The 24,715-nt window shown below is 44.5% G+C and overlaps 3 protein-coding genes across 4 annotated transcripts in view; 1 reads left to right on the plus strand and 2 right to left on the minus strand.

The window, feature by feature from the left end:
• LOC112265651 (neurofibromin-like) overlaps positions 1-24,715 on the plus strand; it is a 101,807-nt gene that overhangs the window by 23,492 nt on the left and 53,600 nt on the right. The gene's annotated exons all lie outside the window — the stretch shown is intronic.
• On the minus strand, positions 8,795-12,840 carry omgb (oligodendrocyte myelin glycoprotein b). The gene is made up of 4 exons (XM_024443171.2): positions 12,146-12,840; positions 10,524-10,589; positions 10,219-10,428; positions 8,795-10,128 (listed from the first exon to the last, which is right to left on the minus strand). Exons 2-4 carry the CDS (start codon positions 10,577-10,579, stop codon positions 9,138-9,140), a joined length of 1,257 nt encoding a protein of 418 aa, XP_024298939.1. The 5' UTR covers positions 10,580-10,589; positions 12,146-12,840; the 3' UTR covers positions 8,795-9,137.
• On the minus strand, positions 16,540-20,154 carry LOC112265648 (proteoglycan 4). The gene is made up of 2 exons (XM_024443170.2): positions 19,932-20,154; positions 16,540-19,450 (listed from the first exon to the last, which is right to left on the minus strand). Exon 2 carries the CDS (start codon positions 19,401-19,403, stop codon positions 17,649-17,651), a length of 1,755 nt encoding a protein of 584 aa, XP_024298938.1. The 5' UTR covers positions 19,404-19,450; positions 19,932-20,154; the 3' UTR covers positions 16,540-17,648.

Consider the following 24,715-nt stretch of genomic DNA (forward strand, 5'->3'; position numbering starts at 1 on the left):
CACACAGGACACCGGATAAGACTCCCATTCGGAGTCAGTGTCACTGTGAAAGAAAATGTTCAGTTAGAATAGTTTCACATATGAGCCCTGTATCAACAGGTATAATAAACAGATATATATAGAGAGTTGAAGGTTGAATATATTATTATATTATTATTACCTGCTAGATCTACTGTCTCTTATATTATGACATTTCAGCTAGATCTACTGTCTCTATTATATTATGACAGACCAGCTAGATCTACTGTCTCTATTATATTATGACAGACCAGCTAGATCTACTGTCTCCATTTCACTTTGGCCATTGATGTGATTTCATGTGGGTTGGGGCGGCAGACACGCATCTCACATTTCATGACATTAAATGTTTATATATTGCTTCTAATATAAAATAAAAATCACAAATAATATTTTATATTATTCATTTCAAACAAGGGCATTAGCATGATAAGAACTTACCAGTCCAAAACGATGTCCTCTCCCTTTCAAAAAATATTCCTCCACAATCGCTAAATGAAGTGTCCTCCAACAATCTCGGTCTCACCTTCCCAATCAATTTATTCTAAAGTTGTGTGTACATCTGTATATCTAGACCTGACTTAGTCGCCATAATGATTGATATATATAAACAGCTGAATCTGCGCATTCACAAAACAATGCAATGCGCAATATGTGTTTCTCCTTCCGGTATGAAAATTCAATAGCGCATGACTCTCTTTACGCTGGAGCTTACTACACATGGGTTGGTCTTGCAACACATAAACATGGCGTATTGCCGTTTAGCTCAGCTCATTGGCTATCTACCCAGCTAGATTTCAAGACGATCAGTGGTCATTAGGTTAAAAGACAGTCAATCAAACGAAACAGCGGGCAAATCATTGGTGCACAATGATGTCATTACTTGTTGTCTTCAAATCGGTTTCTTTCAGTCAATACGTCCCGCGAAATGGCCCATCAGGTTTGATTGTTTTACAAACAAACCAGTTGATTGCAGTGAAACCAAACATGACTGGAAAAGTCACGTTCTGTGTGGGTGATTTAACTGGAATGTGTCGTCGAAAATGGAATGAGACGGAATTCACTACACAAGCGGTTCACAAAATGTTTAGTGTTAGGCCATAAAAACGGATTTTGTCAAACAAAAGATCATTCATTGTGTAACAATGAGCATTGGAATTGCAAACAGACGAATATCGTCAAAGGTAAACTATTTATTTTATTGCAGTTTGATTTTGTTGCGCCTGTGCTGGTTGAAATAGTTGTTTTTTTATGGGGCTCTATGCTCAGATAATCGCATTGTATTATTTCGCAGTAAATCCTTTTTTGAATCTGACAACGCAGTTGGATTAGCAAGATTCTAGGCTTTTGATACATGTGAGACACTTGTATTTTCATTTTCATGAATGTTTAATATGACTATTTATGTAGCGATCACCGTATGTTGTGGAATTTCAGCCCGCTAGCGGGTTCCGTGCGCAGAGAGGTTAAGAAAGATGAACTGCACAAAGTACAGAGAGATCCTTGATGAAAACCTGTCCCAGAGCACTCAGGACCTCAGACTGGGGTGAAGGTTCACCTTCCTACAGGACAATGACCTTAAGCACACAGCCAAGACAATGCAGGAGTGGCTTTGGGACAAGTCTGTGAATGTCCACGAGTGGCTCAGCCAGAGCCCGGACTTGATCCCGATCGAACATCTCTGGCGAAACCTGAAAACAGCTGTGCAGCGACGCTCTCCACCCAACCTGACAGAGCTAGAGAGGATCTGCAGAGAAGATTGGGAGAAACTCCCCAAATACAGGTGTGCCAAGCTTGTAGCATCATACCAAAGAGTACTCAAGGCTGTAATCGGTGCCAAAGGTGTTTCAACAAAGTACTGCGTAAAGGCTGTAACGTAACAAAATGTGGAAAAAGGGAATGGGTCTGAATACTTTCCAAATGCCTGTAAGGTGTGTGGTAGGAAGGGAGTCACTTTCTGGCCAAACCGGGTTTTGTGTATATGTGTGTGTGTGTGTGTGTGTGTGTGTGTACGCGCATGCATTAGGGGCTTAAAGTGGAACTGACATCATTTTAGCAACATTAAATCTTGTTAATGTATTCATATACACCCATAGGAAAAATATGACGCCTTTTTTTCACTTTTTATGACAAGCAAGCACTTCGATATGGTCATTTTTGCGTTTTCAAACATTAATAAAATGTTTGGGAATGACGTAGAGTAAGGCATTGTCAAAATTCTATACCAATATAAAATGGGAAAGCAGCTGACACAGCGTTTGGCACACAGGCCTGCCATCATATTGCCTGTAAACACACTGGATTGTGTGTTTACAGGCAGTAGCAACAGCTCAACATTAGAACATTATAAAGCCTTTGCCAAAAGTCACAAAATACACCTGATTTGAATTAATGCTAATATGTAAATACACTACATGACCAAAATTATGTGGGCACCTGTTCGTCGAACATCTCATTCTAAAATCATGGGTGTTAATTTGGAGTTGCTGCTGTAACAGCCTCCATTCTTCTGGAAAGGCTTTCCACTAGATGTTGGGACATTGCTGCGGGGACATGTTTCCATTGAGCCACGGTGAGGTTGGGCGATTAGGCCAGGCTCGCAGTCGGCGTTCCAATTCGTCCCTAAGGTATTTGATGGGGTTGAGTTCAGGGATCTAGACTGGCCAGTCAAGTTCTTCCACACGGATCTTGACAAACCATTTCTAAACTCGGCAAAAAAGAAACATCCCTTTTTCAGGACCCGGTCTTTCAAGATAGTTCGTAAAAATGCTAATAACTTCACAGATCTTCATTGTAAAGGGTTTAACCACTGTTTCCTATGCTTGTTCTATGAATCATAAACAATTAATTAACATGCACCTGTGGAACGGTCGTTAAGACACTAACAACTTACAGACGGTAGGCAATTAAGGTCACAGTTTTGAAAACTTAGGACACTAAAGAGGCCTTTCTACTGACTCTGAAAAACACCAAAAGAAAGATGCCCAGTGTCCCTGCTCATCTGCGTGAACGTGCCTTAGGCATGCTGCAAGGACGCATGAGGACTGCAGATGTGGCCAGGGCAATAAATTACAATGTCCGTACTGTGAGATGCCTAAGACAGTGCTACAGGCCAGACAGTTGATCGTCCTCACAGTGGCAGACCACGTGTTATAATACTGTGCAGGTGTTGTTACATCACCTACGGGACAGGTACAGGATGGCAACTACAACTGTCCGAGTTACACCAGGAACGCACAATCAATCCATCAGTACGCAGACTGTCCGCAATAGCCTGAGAGAGGCTGGACTGAGAGTTTGTAGGCAACAACGTCGCCTATGGGCACAAACCCACCGTCGCTGGACCAGACAGGACTGGCAAAAAGTGCTCTTCACTGGTGAGTCGCAGTTTTGTCTCACCAGGGGTGATGGTCGGATTCTCGTTTATTGTCGAAGGAATGAGCATTACACCAAGGCTTGTACTCTGAGGTGGAGGGTCCGTCATGGTCTGGGGCGGTGTGTCACAGCATCATCGGATTGAGCTTGTTATCATTGCAGGCAATCTCAACGCTGTGCATTGCAGGGAAGACATCCTCCTCCCTCATGTGGTACCCTTCCTGCAGGCTCATCCTGACATGACCCTCCAGCATACCAATGCCACCAGCCATACTGCTTGCTCTGTGTGTGATTCACTGCAAGACATGAATGTCAGTGTTCTGCATCTGCCTTGGAAGAGTGGGGTAACATCTCACAGCAAGAACTGGCAAATCTGGTGCAGTCCATGAGGAGGAGATGCACTGCAGTACTTAACTTCTTGGTGACAGAGGGGCAGTATTGAGTAGCTTGGATGAATACGGTGCCCAGAGTAAACTGCCTGCTACTCTGTCCCAGATGCTAATATATGCATATTATTAATAGTATTGGAAAGAAAACACTGAAGTTTCTAAAACTGATTGAATGATGTCTGTGAGTATAACAGAACTCATATGACAGGCGAAAACCTGAGAAAAATCCAACCAGGAAGTGGGAAATCTGAGGTTTGTAGTTTTTCACCTCTTTGCCATTCCAATATACAGTGCAAATAGGGTCATATTACATTTCCTAAGGCTTCCACTGAATGTCAACAGTCTTTAGAACTTTGTTTGAGGCTTCTACTGTGAAGGAGGTCTGAATGAGAGGGGATTGAGCCAGGTGTCTGGCAGAGTGCCACAGGCTCGTGATGCGCGGTCACGAGAGAGTTAGCTCTCGTTCCATTGCTTTTCTACAGACATAGGAATTCTCCGGTTGGAACATTCTATACTGATTCTATACTTAGTTTGACAAGTTTCTACGGGCTGTAATGGAACTTTTTGAGTTTTTCCGCAGACTTTCGTCTGGACCTGCAGCCGCAATTTGTTTACTAAAAGCCCTAACAAAAGAAGCTATTTGGATATAAATGATGAACTTTGTTGAACAAATCAGACATTTATTGTGGAACTGGGATTCCTGGGAGTACATTCTGATGAAGATCATCAAAGGTAAGTGAACATTTATAATGCTATTTCTGACTAATGTTGACTACACAATATGGCAGATATCTTTTTGGCTGGTTTGTTGTCTGAACGCTGTACTCAGATTATTGCATGGTGTGCTTTTTCCGTAAAAAAAATTTTAAAATCTGACACAGCGGTTGCATTAAGGAGAAGTATATCTCGAATTCCATGTAATTCCATGTATAACACTTGTATTTTCATTAACATTTATGATGAGTATTTCTGTAAATTGATGTGGCTCTCTGCATGTTTTAGAACTACTGAACGTAACACGCTAATGTAAAATGAGAATTTTTGATATCAATATGCACTTTATCGAACAAAACATACATGTATTGTGTAACATGAAGTCCTATGAGTGTCATCTGATGACGATCCTCAAAGGTTAGTGATTAATTGTATCTCTATTTGTGCTTTTTGTGACTCATCTCTTTGGCTGGAAAAATGGCTGTGTTTTTCTGTGAGTTGGTGATGACCTAACATAATCGTTTGTGGTGCTTTCGCTGTAAAGCCTTTTTGAAATCAGACACTGTGGCTGGATTAACGAGAATTTTATCTTTAAAATTGTGTAAAATACTTGAATGCTTGAGGAATTTAAATTATGAGATTTTTGTTTTGAATTTGGCGCCCTGCACTTTCACTGGGTGTTGGCGAGGGTGGGACGCAACCGTCCCACATATCCCAGAGAGGTTAATGCAGCTGGTGGCCACACCAGATACTGACTGTTACTTTCTGTTCGTCACATTTCTCTGGAACTTGTTCAGTTTACGTCTCAGTTGTTGAATTATGTTCATACAAATATTTACACATGTTAAGTTTGCTGAAAATAAACGCAATTGACGGTCAGAGGACGTTTCTTTTTTTGCTGAGTTTATATGGACCTCGCTTTTTGCGCATGGGCATTGTAATGCTGAAACAGTAAAAGGCCTTCACCAAACCTTTGCAACAAATTTGGTAGTACAGAATCATCTAGAATGGCATTATATGCTGTAGCGTTAAGATTTGTCTTCACTGGAACTAATGCCCTGATCACACCGATAGTATCATTGCGCAAGATAGTATGCAGATTATCTGGATATGTGTGCAACAAATGTTCCACATTCACCTTCTGCTACCATTTCTGTCAAGCCGTATATGCATACAGTTTGACGCATGCGTTCGATAAATCCAACGTATGCACCACACAGAACGCGCTGCAACTGCCTCTGCAACACAATGCTGCAAGGCACACGCAGCGTTCTACTGGAAGTGAATGTACTTCTGGGTTACCAAAAATGCAATGATGCTGTCGGTGTGATCGAATCGTAAGGGGCCAAGCCCGAACCATGAAAAATAGCCCCAGACCATTATTCCTCCTACACCAAACTGTACAGTTGGCACTATGCATTGCGGCAGGTAGCGTTTTCCTGGCATCCGCCAAACCCAGATACATCACTCCAGAGACTGCGTTTTCATTGCTTCAGAGTCCAATGGCGGCGAGCTTTACACCATTCCAGCTGACACTTGGCATTGCGCATGTTGATCTTAGGCTTGTGTGTCGCTGCTTGGCCATGGAAACCCATTTCATGAAGCTCCTGGTGAACAGTTCTTGTGCTGACGTTGCTTCCACAGGCAGTTTGGAACTCGGTAGTGAGTGTTGCAATCAAGGACAGAGAATTTTTACGGGCTTCACGCTTCAGAGCTCGGCAGTCCTGTTCTGTGAGCTTGTGTGACCTACCACTTCGACTGAGATGTTGTTGCTCCTTGACATTTCCTCTTCACAATAACATCACTTGCTGATGACCGGAGCAGCTCTACTAAGGCAGAAATTTGATGAACTGGCCTCCTGTGACAAAGCCAGGTTGAACGTTTGAGCTCTTCAGTAAGGCCATTATACTTCCAATGTTTGTCTATGGAGATTGCATGGCTGTGTGCTCAGTTTTATACACCTGTCAGAAATGGGTGTGGCTGAAATAGCCGAATCCACTAATTTCAAGGGGTGTCCACATAATTTTGTATATATTGTGTTCCACGGGAGTCCTCTTACATTTGGGAACTTTAGAGTCCTATTGATCAAACAACAGGTAGGCCTGATCTCCCTCAGTTGCCTATGCACATCAACAAGATCAACAACTAATGTTAGCAAAAGCAAGATGAGCTAAAAATGTAACAAGGGAAAAGTAGATAAACCCTTCAACTTGTTTAGTAGTTGGCTGTCAAATTTGCACTGATAAGCAATGGGGAATAGTAGCCTGCTCGTCCTTCTGCAGATTACCTGCCAATGCATGCTTGTCCCAACCCTTGGGAACTTGCCTGCCTGCCCTCCCATTTGATCTTCATGATCGATGCCAAATACATTTGATTGACAACTAGGATATATGCTAACTGTGGAAAACAGTTGTTCAAGTTTAGCATAGCTAGCTAGCAAAGTGATAAACATTTCTTGCAAGGTATCCAAATGACATCTGCATCTCTAGCTGTTCCCAGCCTTAGTTACAATCGTCTGTACATTTGTCTAAAATATTGAGTCATTGAAACTGAAACGGTGCATCCCGCTGGGCTGGAGGCAGCAAACAATGTACCAGGCCAGGTGTGATTTACAACTTGATAGCAATATTTGTTGGACTACCAAGAAATGTATTAGAGAATTAGCTGTGTTAATCATGCATTGAACTGCATCCGTCTATTCTACCAACAAAGCCTTACTCAACGTCATGGAATTGAGTCAAATAGAACCAATTTTCAAGTTATAAAGTTGGTTTTGTTGCATAAAATAAGAATTGTATATTTTTGAATGGCATTATGATTGTCTGTTTCATATCTGCAAAGTAGATATCTGTCAATTCCACTTTAAGAACTTGCAGGCCCTCTAAGATAACCCCCAAACCAAGCTGATGCCAAGGTTTAAAGATTATTTCTCACGTCATACACTGACTCTTTCAAACAACACGTACATTAAATGCGTTCTAAATGTTTTCCTTTTCTTTATATCATAGTAACCAGAAAACGCAGCATCTGTCATCAGAACGGACAAGCAGTATAGACTACATAGAGTAGAGCATTCATGTTTCTGCACCGATAGAGTATTATTAGTCATGTACAATGCATTCGAGATGTATTCAGACCCCTTTTACTTTTTCCACATTTAGTTAGTTAGTTTACAGCCTTATTCTAAAATGTATTAAATTGTTTCATCATTCTACTCACACTGCCCCATAATGACAAGGCAAGCAAAAACAGGTTTGTGTATCTCACATTTACGTAAGTATTCAGACCCTTTACTCAGTACTTTGTTGAAGCATCTTTGGTAGCGATTACAGCCTAGAGTCTTCTTGGGTTTGACGGTACAAGCTTGGCACACCTGTATTTGGGGAGTTTTTCCCGATTCCTCTCTGCAGATCCTCTCAAGCTCTGTCAGGTTGGATGGGGAGTGTTGCTGCACATCTGTTTTCAGGTCTCTGACATGTTTAATCTGGTTCAAATCTGGGCTCTGGCTGGGCCACTTGAGGACATCTAGAGACTTGTCCCGAAGCCACTCCTTCGTTGTCTTGACTGTACGGTTTAGGTTCGTTGTCCTGTTGGAAGGTGAACCCCCCCCCCAGTCTGAGGTCCTGAGTGCTCTGGAGCAGGTTTTCATCAAGGACCTCTCTTTACTTTGCTCCATCTTTCCCTCGATCCTGACTCGTCTCCTGCTGCTGAAAAACATCCCCACAGCATGATGCTGTCACCACCATGTTCAGTAGGGATGGTGCCAGGTTGCCTCAAGATGTGACAAAATCTTAGTTCCATCAGACCAGAGAACCTTGTTTCTCATGGTCTAAGAGTCCCTTAGGTGCTTTATGGTAAACTCCCAGCGGGCTTTCATGTCCCTTTTTTACTGAGGAGTGGCTTCCGTCTGGCCACTCTACCATAAAGGCCTGATTGGTCGAGTGCTTCAGAGATGGTTGTTCTTCTGGAAGGTTCTCCCACCTCTACAGAGGATCTCTAGAGGTCTGTCAAAGTGATCATCAGGTTCTTGGTCACCTCCCTGACCAAAGCCCTTCTCCCCTGATTGCTCAGTTTGCACTGTCAACTGATCTGGATCAACCTTATATAGTCCAATCAATTGAATTGACCCCAGTAAGATTCCAGTCTCCAGGACGATCAATGGAAACAGGATGCACCTGAGCTCAATTTCCATTCTCATAGCCAAGGGTCTGAAAACTTATGTAAATAAGGTATTTCTGTTTTTCTAAAAACCTGTTTTTGCTTTGTCATTATGGGGTATTTTGTGTAGATTGATGAGGAAAAAAATATATTTAATACATTTTTATAATAAGGCTGAAACGTAACAAAATGTGTAAAAAGGGAAGGTCTGAATACTTTCCAAATGCACTGTATGTGTATACATTTGCCTAGATATTATTTGTATACAAGTTTGAAAGATATAGCCATACAGCACAACATCACTCTGTAGATGGTGGTCAAATGGTTGGAAGATGAGAGGATACACATTTAGGCAGTAACAGTTGAAAGTTGTTCTTTAAAATGAAAACAATAACAAACCTCTCCCTTTTACATTCTGGGTCATACGTACATAGGGTTAGCCCTCTCCAAAAGACTTGACTCTAGTACTGACAACGGGTGGGTTTAGAAGGCTTTGAAGGCAGTCACCGTGACTAGAAGGTTCCAGGTGACTACAGAATACAGGATTGGTGTGTGGACTCCGTGGCTTCTGCTCTGTGTGCTTCCTGTGTTTTTCTTCTTGGCGGCAGAGTGCGGCTGCCCTGTAGTGCTTGTGCGTGTGGAGAGGCCGTGCAAGGGGGTGGAGATGAACACAAACAATGTCTGATCCCCCGAGCTGTTGGCAGACCCTCTGTCTCCATGCGTCCCAGGCTCCAACAACGCAGACTTAGCCAAGTACCCAGAAGTGACGACTGCAGCTCTATCCGGTGTGAGGCCTCCACGGCCCAGCTCTCTGGCATCAGCCCCCAGCGGAGGCTCTGTGTGGGACGTAAAGTGCCACTCCCCTCCTGGAGTGGCCAGATGGGCTTGCCCACATGTTGGCCTAGTGTAGCAGGGGCAGCCCAACACTGCGGCATGGGTCTGTTTGGCCCAGAGCAAGAGCCGTGTGATGTTCTCCTCCTCTTCACAAGCCCAAGGGTTATCCCCAAGTGTCAAGAACTCGAGCCCCTCCAACCGGTCAAATACCCCCTCCGGCACCCAGGAGAAGCGATTAGCATGCAGGTAGAACCTCCTCAGCCTGGGCAGCCGGTCCAATGATCCCAGGAGGATCTGAACTAGGTAGTTGTGGGCCAAATCCACCATCTCCAGATTATGAGGCATGTTGGTGGGCACGGTCCAGAACCGGTTGTGACTCAAGTTTAGGGCGTGTAGGCTGGGTAGGGTGTTGTTGATGAAGACCACCCTCTCCAGCTCGTTGGCTGACAGGTCCAGTACCCGCAGGTTCCAATGGTAGGCCGTGTCGTTCTTGTCCAGGGCTCGGAGCTGGTTGCCAGCGGCCCGGATGTCCCAGAGGGCTCTGGGCAGGCCGGAGGGGAAGCGACCCAGGAGGTTATAGGACAGGTCCAGGGTACGCAGGTGGGCGTAGTGGCTGAGCTGGTCGTCCAGACCACAAAGGCTGTTGGGAGAGAGGGGAGTTCTCATTTTAGAAGTTAGGACCCAACCTGCCGAAGACTAGTATGATGAGAAGGAAGAAGTGTCTTCCTACCTGTTGTGTGAGAGGTTGAGGAAGCGGATGTTGTGCTGCAGGCCTGGGGGCAGCTGTGAGAGGTGTCGTGAGGAGCAGTCCACCACACGGTGGCCCCGGCTGCAGGAGCACACGGCGGGGCAGATGGACAGGACCAGCTCCCCCAGCACCCCCAACAGGAGGAGCAGGAAGAGGCAGGCCAACGGGGCGTGGGGGATCATAATGAGGGCTCTTAGAGAGGGAGAGAAACAGTGAGAGGAGACACTGGACTGTACCCAAGGACATAGATCTGCAACACTTCTTTTCTCCACAATTTATATACTCACAAATGGAAGGACACAGTTTTGATCCTGTATGGATCTTCGTCAAGACCATCACTCATTCACACACATCTGCAGAATAATAATACTGACAGTTAAATTAGCTTCCGACCCCATTAGCATTTGCATATTGATTAGCAATAGCTCATTTAAGTCCAATCCTTGCGATCTTTTCCAAGCTGCATTTACCAGGAGCTTAAAGGGATACTTTGGGATTTTGGCAATGAAGCCTTTTATCCACTTCCCTAGGGTCAGATGAACTAGTGGATACCATGTTTATGCCTCTGTGTCCAGTATGAAGAAAGTTAGCGTTGCAGTAGTTTCGAGAGCCAATGCTATTTAGCAATAGCGCAATGACAGGAAGCCAATGTATATCTGCTAGCATGCTAGTATTCCAACAGATTGCTAGACAACTTTAGTTGGCGGAGTATTAGCTACAGTATCACCCTTATTCATAAACGGCCTAGTTTCCCCACAATGGAATCTCTGTAGAAATGATATAAGAGCCTTGTCTGGAGCTACTGCTGTTTTGAGATAGCCTTTGATGCATAGCAACAGCCTCACAGATGGGAGAGGGGCAGTAATAAACACCAGGAGACAGCAGTAAAACACTCCACACTGGTTCTCCATCCAGCCTGTAAGAAAGTCATGACTGTGAACCATCTATCATGCTTCAAGCACATAATGTGACTATACAACTAACTGGGTAGATTGAACCTCACTATACCCAGAGCCCTCTCCCCTTCATCCCCTCTCCTCCATATAGTTCCCATTCACGTCATTGACACCCCTCTGACATTATAACATTGTAATGCCCGGCCATATGCTAACAGTCCTGCTTGAGAGTTTCCCAAACTCTGTCCTCAGGACCCCAAGAGGTGCACGTTTTGGTTTTTGCCTTAGCACAACACAGCTGATTCAAATAATCAACTAATCAACAAGCATTGATTATTTGAATCAGTTGTGTAGTACTAGGGTAAAAAACGAAACGGGCATCCCTTGAAGTCCACAGAACCGAGTTTTGGAAACTACTATCTAATAGCTGTGTTGCGGTTTACAAGGGCCCCAGTCAGTCTGTGTGCCGGCAAGCTTGAAGCCTTGCCAGCGGGTAGGAGCTTAGAAATACTGCAGTGAAAGCCGGGTGAATTCCTTTAGAGTGGCACACACACACTCTCGATCCCACACACACACGCACACACACATGATTGTGTCCTGTCCTCTCTCACCCTGTCCTCTGGCACAAATGACTGAGTATCTGGGGACTGTGTGTGTGTTTGTGTGTGGTTGTATTAAGAAACACATCAGTGTGGCTTTTTTTAGCATTACATAGTAAGCTGAGTGCTCTAGAAACTTCATCAGGTTATGGCATACTGCATTGCTCCATAAATAGCTGTACTATCTAATGGAGATTTCAGCACCGTTGGAGAGATTTAATGAGAAGCCATAGACTGACATAGACAAATCACCCTGCTGCAGTCCATTGAGCTAGTGTGGTACAGAATCAAATACATCACTGCTTTGTGAAGCACTGTGTGTGTGTGTGTGTGTGTGTGTCCAGTCTTGTGCACATGTGTTAGCATGTACACCCGTCTCCTACTGTTTTTCTCTCCATGACATTAGTCACTCACCTGATCCTGTCCATCGCTTCACTCCGTCATCTTGCTCTTTTCGTCCTCTCTCCTTCCCTCGGCCAGCCCTCTCACTTGCTCCCCCCTCTTTTTTTCAGAGCAGCTGGCTGGAGAGAGTGATTGTCAAGTCAAATCTGGAGGGTGTTAAGTTGCCCTTATTATTCATGCACCATTTTCTTTTTTGGCTCTCTGTTTTTTGCGCTGGCTTTCTTTTGGGGTATTTTTCCTTTCTTTCACATTCTTCCTCTCTCTCACTTAATTTTTTCTCCCTTGCTCTTCTTCCTACTCTGGTAAAGGTGGACCCCCCCCCCCTCCTCTCGCTGTCTCTCTCTCTCTCTCGTGCTGTGTTGGCGTTGGCCAGTGGTTGACAGGCTCTCTCGCTCCGTCTCAAAATCCTCTCCTGGTTTGTGGCATCCTCCAAGCATGCCAGAGCAGGGTGCCCCTGATAGCGCCAGTCATCCTCCACCGCTCCTCTGCAGGCTCCTGATGCACTCAGGGAAAGAGCGGTCTGAAGGAGAGAGAGAGGAGGATTGCAGCACAGTGCCTGCCCCCTCTGCTGATGATGAGACGGGGGAGAGCAGGGGGTGCGGAGACTGTGCTGACTCCAATCTTTTCAGAATCAGGATCCCGCTCACTTGATAAAAGCAATTATTTCTCCATTATCCCTTCCCTTCTTTCTCTTTTTTATACACATACAGTATACTGAACAAAAATATAAACAACAATTTCAAAGATTTTACTGAGTTCATATTAGGAAACCAGTCAATTTGAAATAAATTAATTAGGCCCTATTCTATGTATTTCACATGACTGGGAATACAGATATCCATCTGTTGGTCACAGATACCTTAAAAAAAGGTAGGAGTGTGGATCAGAAAAGCAGTCAGTATCTGGTGTGACCACAATTTGCCTCATGCCATGCGACACATCTCCTTAACATAGAGTTGATCAGGCTGTTAATTGTGGTCTGTGGAATGTTGTGACATGACTGGTAAGTATGCAGGCCAGGGAGGAATGGATACTTGTCAGATCCTTGCGAATTGGGGCCGTGCATTATCATGCTGAAACATGAGGTGATGGCGGCGGATGAATGGCACGACAATGGGCCTCAGGATCTCCTCACGGTATCTCTGTGCATTCAAATTGCCACCGATAAAATACAATTGTGTTCCTTGTCCATAGCTTATGCCTGCCCATACCATAACCCCACCACCACCATGGGATACTCTGTTCACAACGTTGACATCAGCAAACCGCTCACCCTGTTAGGGTTCGTTCCTTGGTACTTGTCAATCATTGGTGAAATTAGCATTATGACAATATCTTTAATTAAATCATTAAAAAACCTTTATTAGTGCAGTTGCAGACAGAAGTTGACATTCAGGAACATAGCACACATGTTTCTGAGTAAGTTCTGCATCAAAGAAAAGGTCCCATGTTATTTTATTAAACCAGAAGTGATGTCACTGCCTACGTCATTATCTTGACAAAAGATAAATGCTCACTAACAGAGATGTAAACAAATTTGTGCACAAAATTTGAGAGAAATAAGCATTTTGTTCTTATGGAATATTTCTGGGGTATTTTGCATGTTGCATTTATATTTTTGTTCAGTGTACATACAAACACGCTAACGCATTCTAATGTGGGCTGTTCATTGGACATTAGTGCCTCGTGTGTTCAACTTTCACATTCTCATAGTCACAGTATGTTCCATTTCCCCTTCACTCTCGCGCTCTCTCTCGCTCGCTCTCTCTTGCTCTCACAGCATTTTGTACTCATGCTCACAGTGTTTTAACACACACACAGTTCCCCTGAATTCCCTTTAGTACTGTACAGATCTGGCAGGGTGACATTGTTCTGGCTGAACGCTTATGGGATGCATAACACACACACACACACACACACACACACACACACACACACACACACACTGCCCCCTGATGGCAGCGCTATCTCACATCACAACTGGCACCTACAACGACTGGCTGCCTCCACCGCTCTCAGCAGCAAATTAACACTGTTTTTGTATTAACAGTACAGTTTGTCTCACCATCCTCCTGGTCTTCCTCCATTTCAGCTGCCTTCAGGAAGCACCCTGGCAGTCTGCAATAAGAACAGCTTTTTGCAAATGTGCTGATCCATGAATAGGTGTTCTATGACTAGTGGCTTTGTTTTACGGCCAACGTTGCTGCGGGCCATGTTAATACAATCCTTGTTTTAAGTGGGTCTGTATTGCTGGGTGTGATTGTAATGATGTTTTGAAAACTGCATTTCATGAATTAATCTCTGCTCACATGTCCGTACCCTGTTTGGTTTTAGAGGACTTGTGTGAAAGTAGTTATGTGGTCCTGTCTACCGCTTTCTCTCTCCTATCCTCTTTCCACTCTCCCTCTCCTTTCTCTCTCCTATCCTCTTTCCACTCTCCCTCTCCTCTCTCTCTCCTATCCTCTTTCCACTCTCCCTCTCCTTTCTCTCTCCTATCCTCTTTCCACTCTCCCTCTTCTTTCTCTCCTATCCTCTTTCCACTCTCCCTCTTCTTTCTCTCTCCTATCCTCTTTCCACTCTCCCTCTCCTTTCTCTCTCCTATCCTCTTTCTCTCCCTCTCTCTCTCTCCTATCCTCTTTCCACTCTCCCTCTCCTTTCTCTCTCCTCTCTTTACTCTCCCTCTTCCTCTCTCCTATCCTCTTTCCACTCTCCCTCTTCTTTCTCTCTCCTATCCTCTTTCCACTCTCCCTCTCCTTTCTCTCTCCTATCCTCTTTCCACTCTCCCTCTCCTTTCTCTCTCCTATCCTCTTTCCACTCTCCCTCTCCTTTCTCTCTCCTATCCTCTTTCCACTCTCCCTCTTCTTTCTCTCTCCTATCCTCTTTCCACTCTCCCTCTCCTTTCTCTCTCCTATCCTCTTTCCACTCTCCCTCTCCTTTCTCTCTCCTATCCTCTTTCCACTCTCCCTCTCCTTTCTCTCTCCTATCCTCTTTCCACTCTCCCTCTTCTTTCTCTCTCCTATCCTCTTTCCACTCTCCTCTCTCTCTCTGAGAAGGAGTCATAGTTTGGCAGATTGTGTCTGGCCAATAAAACATAGGTTTGGGGCTTCTCTCATGGAAATACACACACACACAATCACACAACATCATGCTTATTGTGCTAGGCACTCAGAACTTAGCACCACAGAACTGCTCTGTTCTGCAACTAGCCGTATGCAAGCAGTGAATATTTAATTCTGCACTTCAGCCGAAGCAAGCTGCCCTGCTACTGCTGGCAACATCATTCAGCGACGAGCCAGAATGAATTGCTGGCAGTAATCACAATTCTACAGAAAAAGTATCTGCAAATGCAACCTAGTACAAAAGTCCCTCCATAGTGCAGTGCCTGGTGCTAGCACAGTAACACCAGACTAGTCAAAAGTGTGAAACTCTGCATGGCAACACCAATCATCTGTGTTAGTTTCGGGAGTTCAACCAATAAGCTGTGAGAGTTTGTGATGCGAAACTAATGTGTGCTATTCGCCTCAGGTCATTAGATTTAAAAAATGCATTCTCTAAAATTGACTAAGATCTGATTGCTATAATTCTGTTATGTTGACAGGTTTGTTAATAAGTTGAAGCATCAAGAGAATTGATACACAAACCACATGTTTGCACGAGTGAAAAGGGGTTAACAAAAGGTTTCCCACCTTGCAACCTATTTGTGTGAAAACCAACTGTAGTCACAGCACATGCAATTGTTTTAGAATGATAAGGAAGGACTGATAAGTCTGATTTGTAGTCATACTAAAAATCATACTCTTACAATAGCTTGTCATGATAGTAGAATGAATAGACCTATGTTGAGATGAACATGCATGGATTCTGTAGAAAGCTTGATATGATAGATTGAGTTGGTGGTTTGAAAACTACGTCAGACCTGGAACTGCAGATGTGAAAACGGTAAGAGTGAAACAGGACTGAAAATAGTCTGTCTTACCCAAGTTTAGCTACTTCTCATGCTGCTTTCTCCCTCAACCTCTCTCACTTTTCGTTCATATCTGCCGCAGTATCAACACAGGGAGTTCTGCAATCATTTTTCAATAGAAACATTTCCCTTTTAGTACTCAGCTGGAGAATGTGTCTGGAATGAGCTGTGAATTAGAGTAGTGGGGAGGGTGGAGAGAGGGAAGGGAAGACAGAGAGGGTTTTGGATTTATGACGGCTGTATCTTTCAGGCAACGTTCTTTATAGGGAGGGATAAAGCAGGTGCCGTGGCTGCCATCTGGTCAGCAGGGCTTGTGGTGTAGGCGGATGATGCTCTCTCCTCAATCACCACGCAGTAGTGAAATATAGCCTGGCCTAAACAAATGAGCCTGTCGTCTGCCTCGCTGTATGACGCTGATGTAGTACACAAACACAAACCAGTGTTTAACATCGGAGGGTTTATTGCATGTCAGCGGATTTACTGCATAAATACATGATTGATGAACAATGAGCATTTCACAACTCTCATTTGTCAACAGTTAAGAATATGTGTAGATGGAGATAATTGTGTGTGGTTGTTGCTTTCCGTCTCCCATCTTATTGTTTCTGTGGTTTCTCTTCAGATGAGACATTGAGGCGCTATTTGTGGGTCTGACATTTCCCTCTTTCTGTCTCTGTGGCCTGTCCGCTCTCTCTACGGTTAGTGTACTGATGTACAGCTCTGAAATACGCTAGAAGAGACTGCAACACTGCAGTAACGCACTCACTAACGGTGTCGGGCCAGCCCCACTGAGAGACTTAACTCCCTGCTCACTCTTTCTCTAATTTTCACATTCATTTTATCCCTTTCTATCTATCGTTTCTCAGTTTAATTATATAATTCACCCCTTCGTTTCATTTCCTTTTAGAACTTCCTCTCTCACCATTTTGCCCAATGAATGTCTCAGCCTGGGTCGATTTTTATTTAAAAACATTTTTTTTTTTTTGCTGTGATTGGAAATGTTCACTTGCGCTCACACAGAATTACATTACTTCAGCAGTTCATCCTTCTCAGAATTATCTCACCACCGGGTATGATGCTGATGTTTAGGCCCTTACGTCACTGTGTTTTCCTCCAAAAAGTACACGGGAGAAAAAGCAACTGTTGTAGCATCAAATCAATCTCACTGCTACAGATTGGTCAGGCTGAATGAATATGGATCTGACTTGAATCAAAACATTTGGGAAAGCTTTCTCAGTGTACATTTGGATGTCTTCATACCAAAGAAAGACCACAGGGATCATGTGTTAAAAATCACATAATTGTGGCCACTGTCAAAGTTCTACCAGTAAATAGGGAAATGGTTTGGCTCGGTTTTGACAATCAAACTGGCTATAGGCCTAGTTGAAGATCCAATTCATGAAATGTTTCATCAGAAAGAGGTATAGATGAAGTAAGCGGAACACCGATGAGCATCAGTTTGAGTTGTTTTTTGGCGGGATTGGTTTCCTTTGTTGGGTAGAGGGGTAGGAGTATGGGTTTCCTGTGTGTTACTATCTACTTGGAGACTGGTTAAGGCAGGTCATGGGGTGGGGTTGGAAGGTCTGTGCTCTCTGGTGGAGGGGGGCTGGCATGGTCTGAGGGGGGACCCAGGTAAACATCCAACAGTGGTGGAGGAATAGCTTCTGGGATATCTGGTGGTGTATGAGAGGGAGAGGAATTTGGAACATTGTCTGGCCCCAGATCAACAACCTGCAAGGAGGTAGGAGGCTGATGGTCATGGGTGTGTGCTGTGGCAGTGGTCTCTGAAGACGTCGGTGGAGGAGGAGATGAAGAGTTGTCCAGAGGTTGCACCACCTCAATCTGGGTATTTTCTTTGTGCACTGCAGCAGTCCCGTTACTCGGTTGAACATCATCTGAAACAGTCTCTCTTCCGAATGTACTTCCTGTCGGAATGTCACCCATCCGGAATTCCTCGTCAGTCTCCTGGAGCAGAGACAGCCTCTTGGAGAGTCGCTGAGACAGGAAGCCAGAGAAGGAGATTCGATTGGAGCCCCTCAGGTGGACGTCACTGCTATCGCCATTATCCAGTCGAGACTGGACTCCACTGTCCAGAAACGGAGAGGGGCCGGCCCAGGCTGTGTTCTGCAGCTGCATCCTCTGATGTCTGCGCTTCCTCACGAAGATGACCCCAAAACTGACAAACATCAGAACCAGTGTCACACCAATCAGTACAGCCACCACTGTGCCATGGTTCCCCGTCGTTTTGCTCTTGTCTTTGTTTGTCGTTTTTGACGGAGGTGGCTTTGGTTTATTTTTTGTCGTGGTGGCAGCAGCGACATGTTTTGTAGTGGGGACCATTAGTGGGGATTGGCCCTTGGTGCTGGTAACGGCAATACTAGCAGTAACAGAGGCTGCAGTGGTGGCAAGGGTCTTGGCGGGCTGGGTCGATGTCCATGGAGTGTAGATGCGGGTTAAAGATTTGGTCATGACTATAGAGGGAGATAGGGTGGCGTTTGAAGTGGCAGCGCTAGGCAGCTCAGATGGGCCTGTTGGACCTCTTTCAGTGGGGTGTGAAGGGGTTAATTTCCTGCTTGTGACTGGGGCCTGGGAGGGGGTGCTGCGAAATTGAGCCTTCCTACCTGTGTTCAAAGTCAATTCGGCTCTAGTCGGTGTCACTCCAAATCCAACACCAGTTGGCGTGGGTCGGATCCTCTCTGTGGAGTCGTTGGACTGCGACATCGGAAGATTGGTTGGACCAGGCCCTGTTTGGATCTCTGTTGGTTGATTTGTTGTCGGTGAGGTTGTTTGAGAGGATAACTCCGAAGGTCTAGGTGATGCTGTTGGACTTACTTTGCCCTGGCCGGAGGGTGTAACCCGGCTTACCGGAGGCTGATTCCCCATAGTGGGCGACGTTTCCTCGGCTCCATCTGCTGTGATCTCCACCGTGGAGTTGTTTTTATATTTGGTTGTTTGGCGGTCCTGAGGTGACTGGGAGTTCTTCTTTGTTCTCGTACTCAAAGGGTGGATTGAAGGCAGATAAGAGCTGATATATCTGGTGGACACCTGATCTGGAGTCTGTGGTTTACTCTTCACTGTGAACTTCAACTCAACTGAAGGTGCTACAGTGCTATAGTTTCCTTCATCTGGTGCATTGTTGAGGTGCTCTTGTGCCATTTCTAAAGGTGAAACTTGGTCTGAAGTTGCAGTAACCTCACTGCTCCTGAAGTCGGTGGAGTGGCTGTTAGGCTGAAGTGTCACTGTGCTATTCAGTCCCAGTGGCAGCATCCACAAAAACAACACAAAAACAAGACTCTTTCCCTCCATTGCTGTTTCCTGTTATCCTCTGAAATCTGGTGTGTCCTGATGACTGACTGATAAAAAGAAGAAAAGCGTCATTACTGTATCTGTAAGCATGATTTATCATGAGGAAACAAGGAACATTTCACCATGAAGGGCAACGTGGTGAAATGTTATCGCTACTTTTGGCATTTCCTTCCTCAAACTACAATTCAAAGTAGGCGCAGAAGATTTTTTGACTGTTTTCTGGGGAATCTAACTATATTCTGTTTTTGTCTTATTTCTTTGTAAGAATTAAGGCCATATAAGGTCATATGTTACACATTAGGATGTCTTTGTCTCAACATTATTGATTAGCTAACATTTGTGATGGTGTGTGTAATGTGTATTACACCTCCCACAAACAACTATTTTGAAAGTATGTGTTTCAAAGGTATTTGTTTTCAACTGCTTGCACATTCTCTGGCAAATCACACATGTTGTCATTAGAGCAACAGATCTCACTATAACCCTTTAATATTTACGTCACCCACCCTTAAAGTATGTTGTACTCACCAGAGCCTACACAGGATTTAACCCTAGAATCCTGGCCTTCATTAACCTGCTCCAAGTTCACAAAAAGCAGAATGCCTATATGAGTTGGTGTGTCTCAGCTAGAAGAGGTCCCCTTAGTTTGCTGTACGTGAAGCCCAGAAAGCAGCCACTGTAGAAGTCTGCGAGGCCCTAGTCTGGTATTATACAGAACCTTCTCTTGCCTCACTTGACAGGAAGTGAGAGCTGTGAAACTGAGGTCTGATTACAAATGACACCCTGTTCTTTTTAACACAGAAAAATACACAGTGGATGTTTTCATGCAAAACAAATGTACACTTGTAATTTTAATATGCACTCTGGGATAGACCCCTTGACGTTTTCCACATTTTGTTACGTTACAGCCTTATGGATTAATTCGTTTTTTTCCCCCTCATCAATTTGCACACCCCATAATGACAAAGCAAAATCATGTTTTTAGATTTGTATTGCAAATAAAATGTGTGTGTGTGTGTGTATGTATATATGTATGTGTGTGTGTGTGTGTGTAAACTTAGCAAAAAAATAAACGTCCTCACTATCAACTGTGTTTATTTTCAGCAGACTTAACATGTGTAAATATTTGTATGAACATAACAAGAATCAACAACTGAAACATAAAATGAACAAGTTCCACAGACATGTAACTAACAGAAATGGAATAATGTGTCACAGAAAAAAGGGGGGGTGGTCAAAATGAAAAGTAACAGTCAGTATCTGGTGTGGCCACCAGCTGCATTAAGTACTGCAGTGCATCTCCTCAACATGGACTGCACCAGTTCTTGCTGTGAGATGTTACCCCGCTCTTCCACCAAGGCACCTGCAAGTTCCCGGACATTTCTCAGATCCAGCAGGTCCCAGACGGCTCAATGGGATTTAGGTCCGGGCTCTTCGCTGGCCATGGCAGAACACTGGCATTCCTGTCTTGCAGTGAATCACACACAGAACGAGCAGTATGGCTAGTGGCATTGTCATGCTGGAGGGTCATGTCAGGATGAGCCTGCAGGAAGGGTACCGCATGAGGGAGAAGGATGTCTTCCCTGTAATGCACAGCGTTGAGATTGCCTGCAATGACAACAAGCTCAGTCCGATGATGCTGTGGCACACCGCCCCAGACCATGACGGACCCTCCACCTCCAAATCGATCCCGCTCCAGAGGACAGGCATCAGTGTAACGTTCATTCCTTCGACAATAAACGCAAATCCGACCGCCACCCGTGGTGAGACAAAACCGCGACTCTCCAGTGAAGAGCACTTTTTGCCAGTCCTGTCTGGTCCAGCGACTGTGGTTTTGGGCCCATAGGCGACGTTGTTGCCGGTGATGTCTGGTGAGGACCTGCCTTACAACAGGCCTACAAGCCCTCAGTCCAGCCTCTCTCAGCCTATTGCGGAGAGTCTGAGCACTGATAGAGGGATTGTGCGTTCCTGGTGTAACTCGGGCAGTTGTTGTTGCCATCCTGTACCTGTCCTGCAGGTGTGATGTTTGGATGTACCAATCCAGTGCAGGTGTTGTTACACGTGGTCTGCTACTGCGAGGACGATCAGCTGTCCGTCCTGTCTCCCTGTAGCGCTGTCTTAGGTGTCTCACAGTACGGACATTGCACTTTATTGCCCTGGCCACATCTGCAGTCCTCATGCCTCCTTGCAGCATGCCTAAGGCACGTTCACGCAGATGAGCAGGGACCATGGGCGTCTTTCTTTTGGTGTTTTTCAGTGTCAGTAGAAAGGCCTCTTTAGTGTCCTAAGTTTTCAAAACTGTGACCTTAATTGCTGTTAGTGTCTTAATGACCGTTCCACAGGCGCATGTTACTTGTTTATGGTTCATTGAACAAGCATGGGAAACAGTGTTTAAACACTTTACAATGAAAACCTGTGAAGTTATTTGGATTTTTACAAATTATCTTTGAAAGACAGGGTCCTGAAAAGGGTGCGTTTCTTTTTTTGCTGACTTTATGTATACAGTTGAAGTCAGAAGTTTATATACACTTAGGTTGGAGTCATTAAAACTCATTTTTCAACCACTCCACAAATTTCTTGTTAACAAACTATGGTTTTTGCAAGTCCGTTAGGACATCTACTTTGTGCATGTCATTTTTCCAACAATTGTTTACAGACAGATTATTTCACTTATAATTCACTGTTTCACAATTCCAGTGGGTCAGAAGTTTACATACACTAAGTTGACAGTGCCTTTAAACAGCTTGGAAAATTCCAGTAAATGTCATGGCTTCAGAAGCTTCTGATAGGCTAATTGACATCATCAATTGGATGTACCTGTGGATGTATTTCAAGGCCTACCTTCAAACTCTGTCCCTCTTTGCTTGACATCATGGGAAAATCAAAACAAATCAGCCAAGTCCTCAGAAAAAAAATTGTAGGCCTCCACAAGTCTGGTTCATCGTTGGGAGCCATTTCCAAATGCCTGAAGGTACCACGTTCATCTGCAATAGTACGCAAGTATAAACGCCATGGACAACACACCCATCATACCACTCAGGAAGGAGTTGTGTTCTGTCTCCTAGAGATGAATGTACCTTGGTGCAAAAAGTGCAAATCAATCCCAGAACAACAGCAAAAGACCTTGTGAAGATGCTGGAGGAAACCGGTACAAAAGTATCTATATCCACAGTAAAATGAGTCTTATGTCGACAACCTGAAAGGCCGCTCAGCAAGGAAGAAGCCACTGTTCCAAAACCACCATAAAAAATGCCAGACTACGGTTTGCAGCTGCACATGGGAACAAAGATCTTACTTTTTGGAGAAATGTCCTCTTGTCTGATGAAAAAAAATAGAACTGTTTGGCCACAATGACCATCGTTATGTTTGGAGGAAAAAGGGGCAGGCTTGCAAGCCAAAGAACAACATCCCAATCGTGAAGCACGGGGGGTGGCAACATCATGTTTTGGAGGTGCTTTGCTGCAGGAGGGACTGGTGTGCTTCACAAAATAGATAGAATCATGAGTCGGAAATTTATGAGAATATATGGAAGCAACATCTCAAGACATCAGTCAGGAAGTTAAAGCTTGCTCGCAAATGGGTCTTCCAAATGGACGATGACCCCAAGCATACTTCCAAAGTGGTGGCAAAATGGCTTAAGGACAACAAAGTCAAGGTATTGGAGTGGCCATGACAAAGCCATGACCTCAATCCTACAGTAAATTTGTGGGAGGAACTGAAAAAGCGTGTGCGAGCAAGGAGGCCTACCATCCTGACTCAGTTACACCAGCTCTGTCAGGAGGAGTGGGACAAAATGAACCCAACATATTGTGGGAAGCTTGTGGAAGGCTACCCAAAACGTTTGCCCCAAGTTAAACCATTTAAAGGCAACTCTACCAAATACTAATTGAGTGCATGTAAACTTCTGACCCACTGGGAATGTGATGAAAGAAATAAACTCTGAAATAAATCATTCTCTCTACCATTATTCTGATATTTCAAATTCTTAAAATAATGTGGTGATCCTAACTGACCTAAGACGGTGAATTTTTACTAGGATTAAATGTCAAGAATTGTGAAACTGAGTTTAAATGTATTTGGCTATAGTGTATGTGAACTTCCGACTTCAACTGTATGTTTATGTATTTATAATAGAGGTTGACCGATTAATCGGAATGGCCGATTTTAATTTGGGCCGTTTTCATAACAATCAGTATTTTTGGGCGCCGATTATCCCAATTTTTAAAATATTTTTTGTATGCCTTTTTATTTAACTAGGCAAGTCAGTTAAGAACACATTCTTATTTAACTTAACGAGATTAACTGCCTTGTTAAGGGGCTGAACCGCAGATTTTCACCTTGTCGGCTCGGGGGTTCCAATCTTGGAGACCTTAGTCTCTATGGGGGTGCCACAGGGTTCAATACTCGGGCCGACTCTTTTCTCTGTGTATATCAATGATGTTGCTCTTGCTGCGGGCGATTCCCTGATCCACCTCTACGCAGACGTCACCATTCTATATACTTTCGGCCCGTCATTGGACACTGTGCTATCTAACCTCCAAACAAGCTTCAATGCCATACAACACTCCTTCCGTGGCCTCCAACTGCTCTTAGATACAAGTAAAACTAAACCAAATGCATGCTTTTCAACCGATCGCTGCCTGCACCCGCATGCCCGACTAGCATCACCACCCTGGATGGTTCCGACCTTGAATATGTGGACATCTATAAGTACCTAGGTGTCTGGCTAGACTGCAAACTCTCCTTCCAGACTCATATCAAACATCTCCAATCAAAAATCAAATCAAGAGTCGGCTTTCTATTCCGCAACAAAGCCTCCTTCACTCACGCCGCCAAGCTTACCCTAGTAAAACTGACTATCCTACCAATCCTCGACTTCGGCGATGTCATCTACAAAATGGCTTCCAACACTCTACTCAGCAAACTGGATGCAGTATATCACAGTGCCATCCGTTTTGTCACTAAAGCACCTTATACCACCCACCACTGCGACTTGTATGCTCTAGTCGGCTGGCCCTCGCTACATATTCGTCGCCAGACCCACTGGCTCCAGGTCATCTACAAGTCCATGCTAGGTAAAGCTCCGCCTTATCTCAGTTCACTGGTCACGATGGCAACACCCATCCGTAGCACGCGCTCCAGCAGGTGTATCTCACTGATCATCCCTAAAGCCAACACCTCATTTGGCCGCCTTTCGTTCCAGTACTCTGCTGCCTGTGACTGGAACGAATTGCAAAATCGCTGAAGGTGGAGACTTATCTCCCTCACCAACTTCAAACATCAGCTATCTGAGCAGCTAACCGATCGCTGCA

Source organism: Oncorhynchus tshawytscha, linkage group LG13 (assembly GCF_018296145.1).
Source record: "Oncorhynchus tshawytscha isolate Ot180627B linkage group LG13, Otsh_v2.0, whole genome shotgun sequence".
NCBI classification, from domain to species: Eukaryota; Metazoa; Chordata; class Actinopteri; order Salmoniformes; family Salmonidae; genus Oncorhynchus; species Oncorhynchus tshawytscha.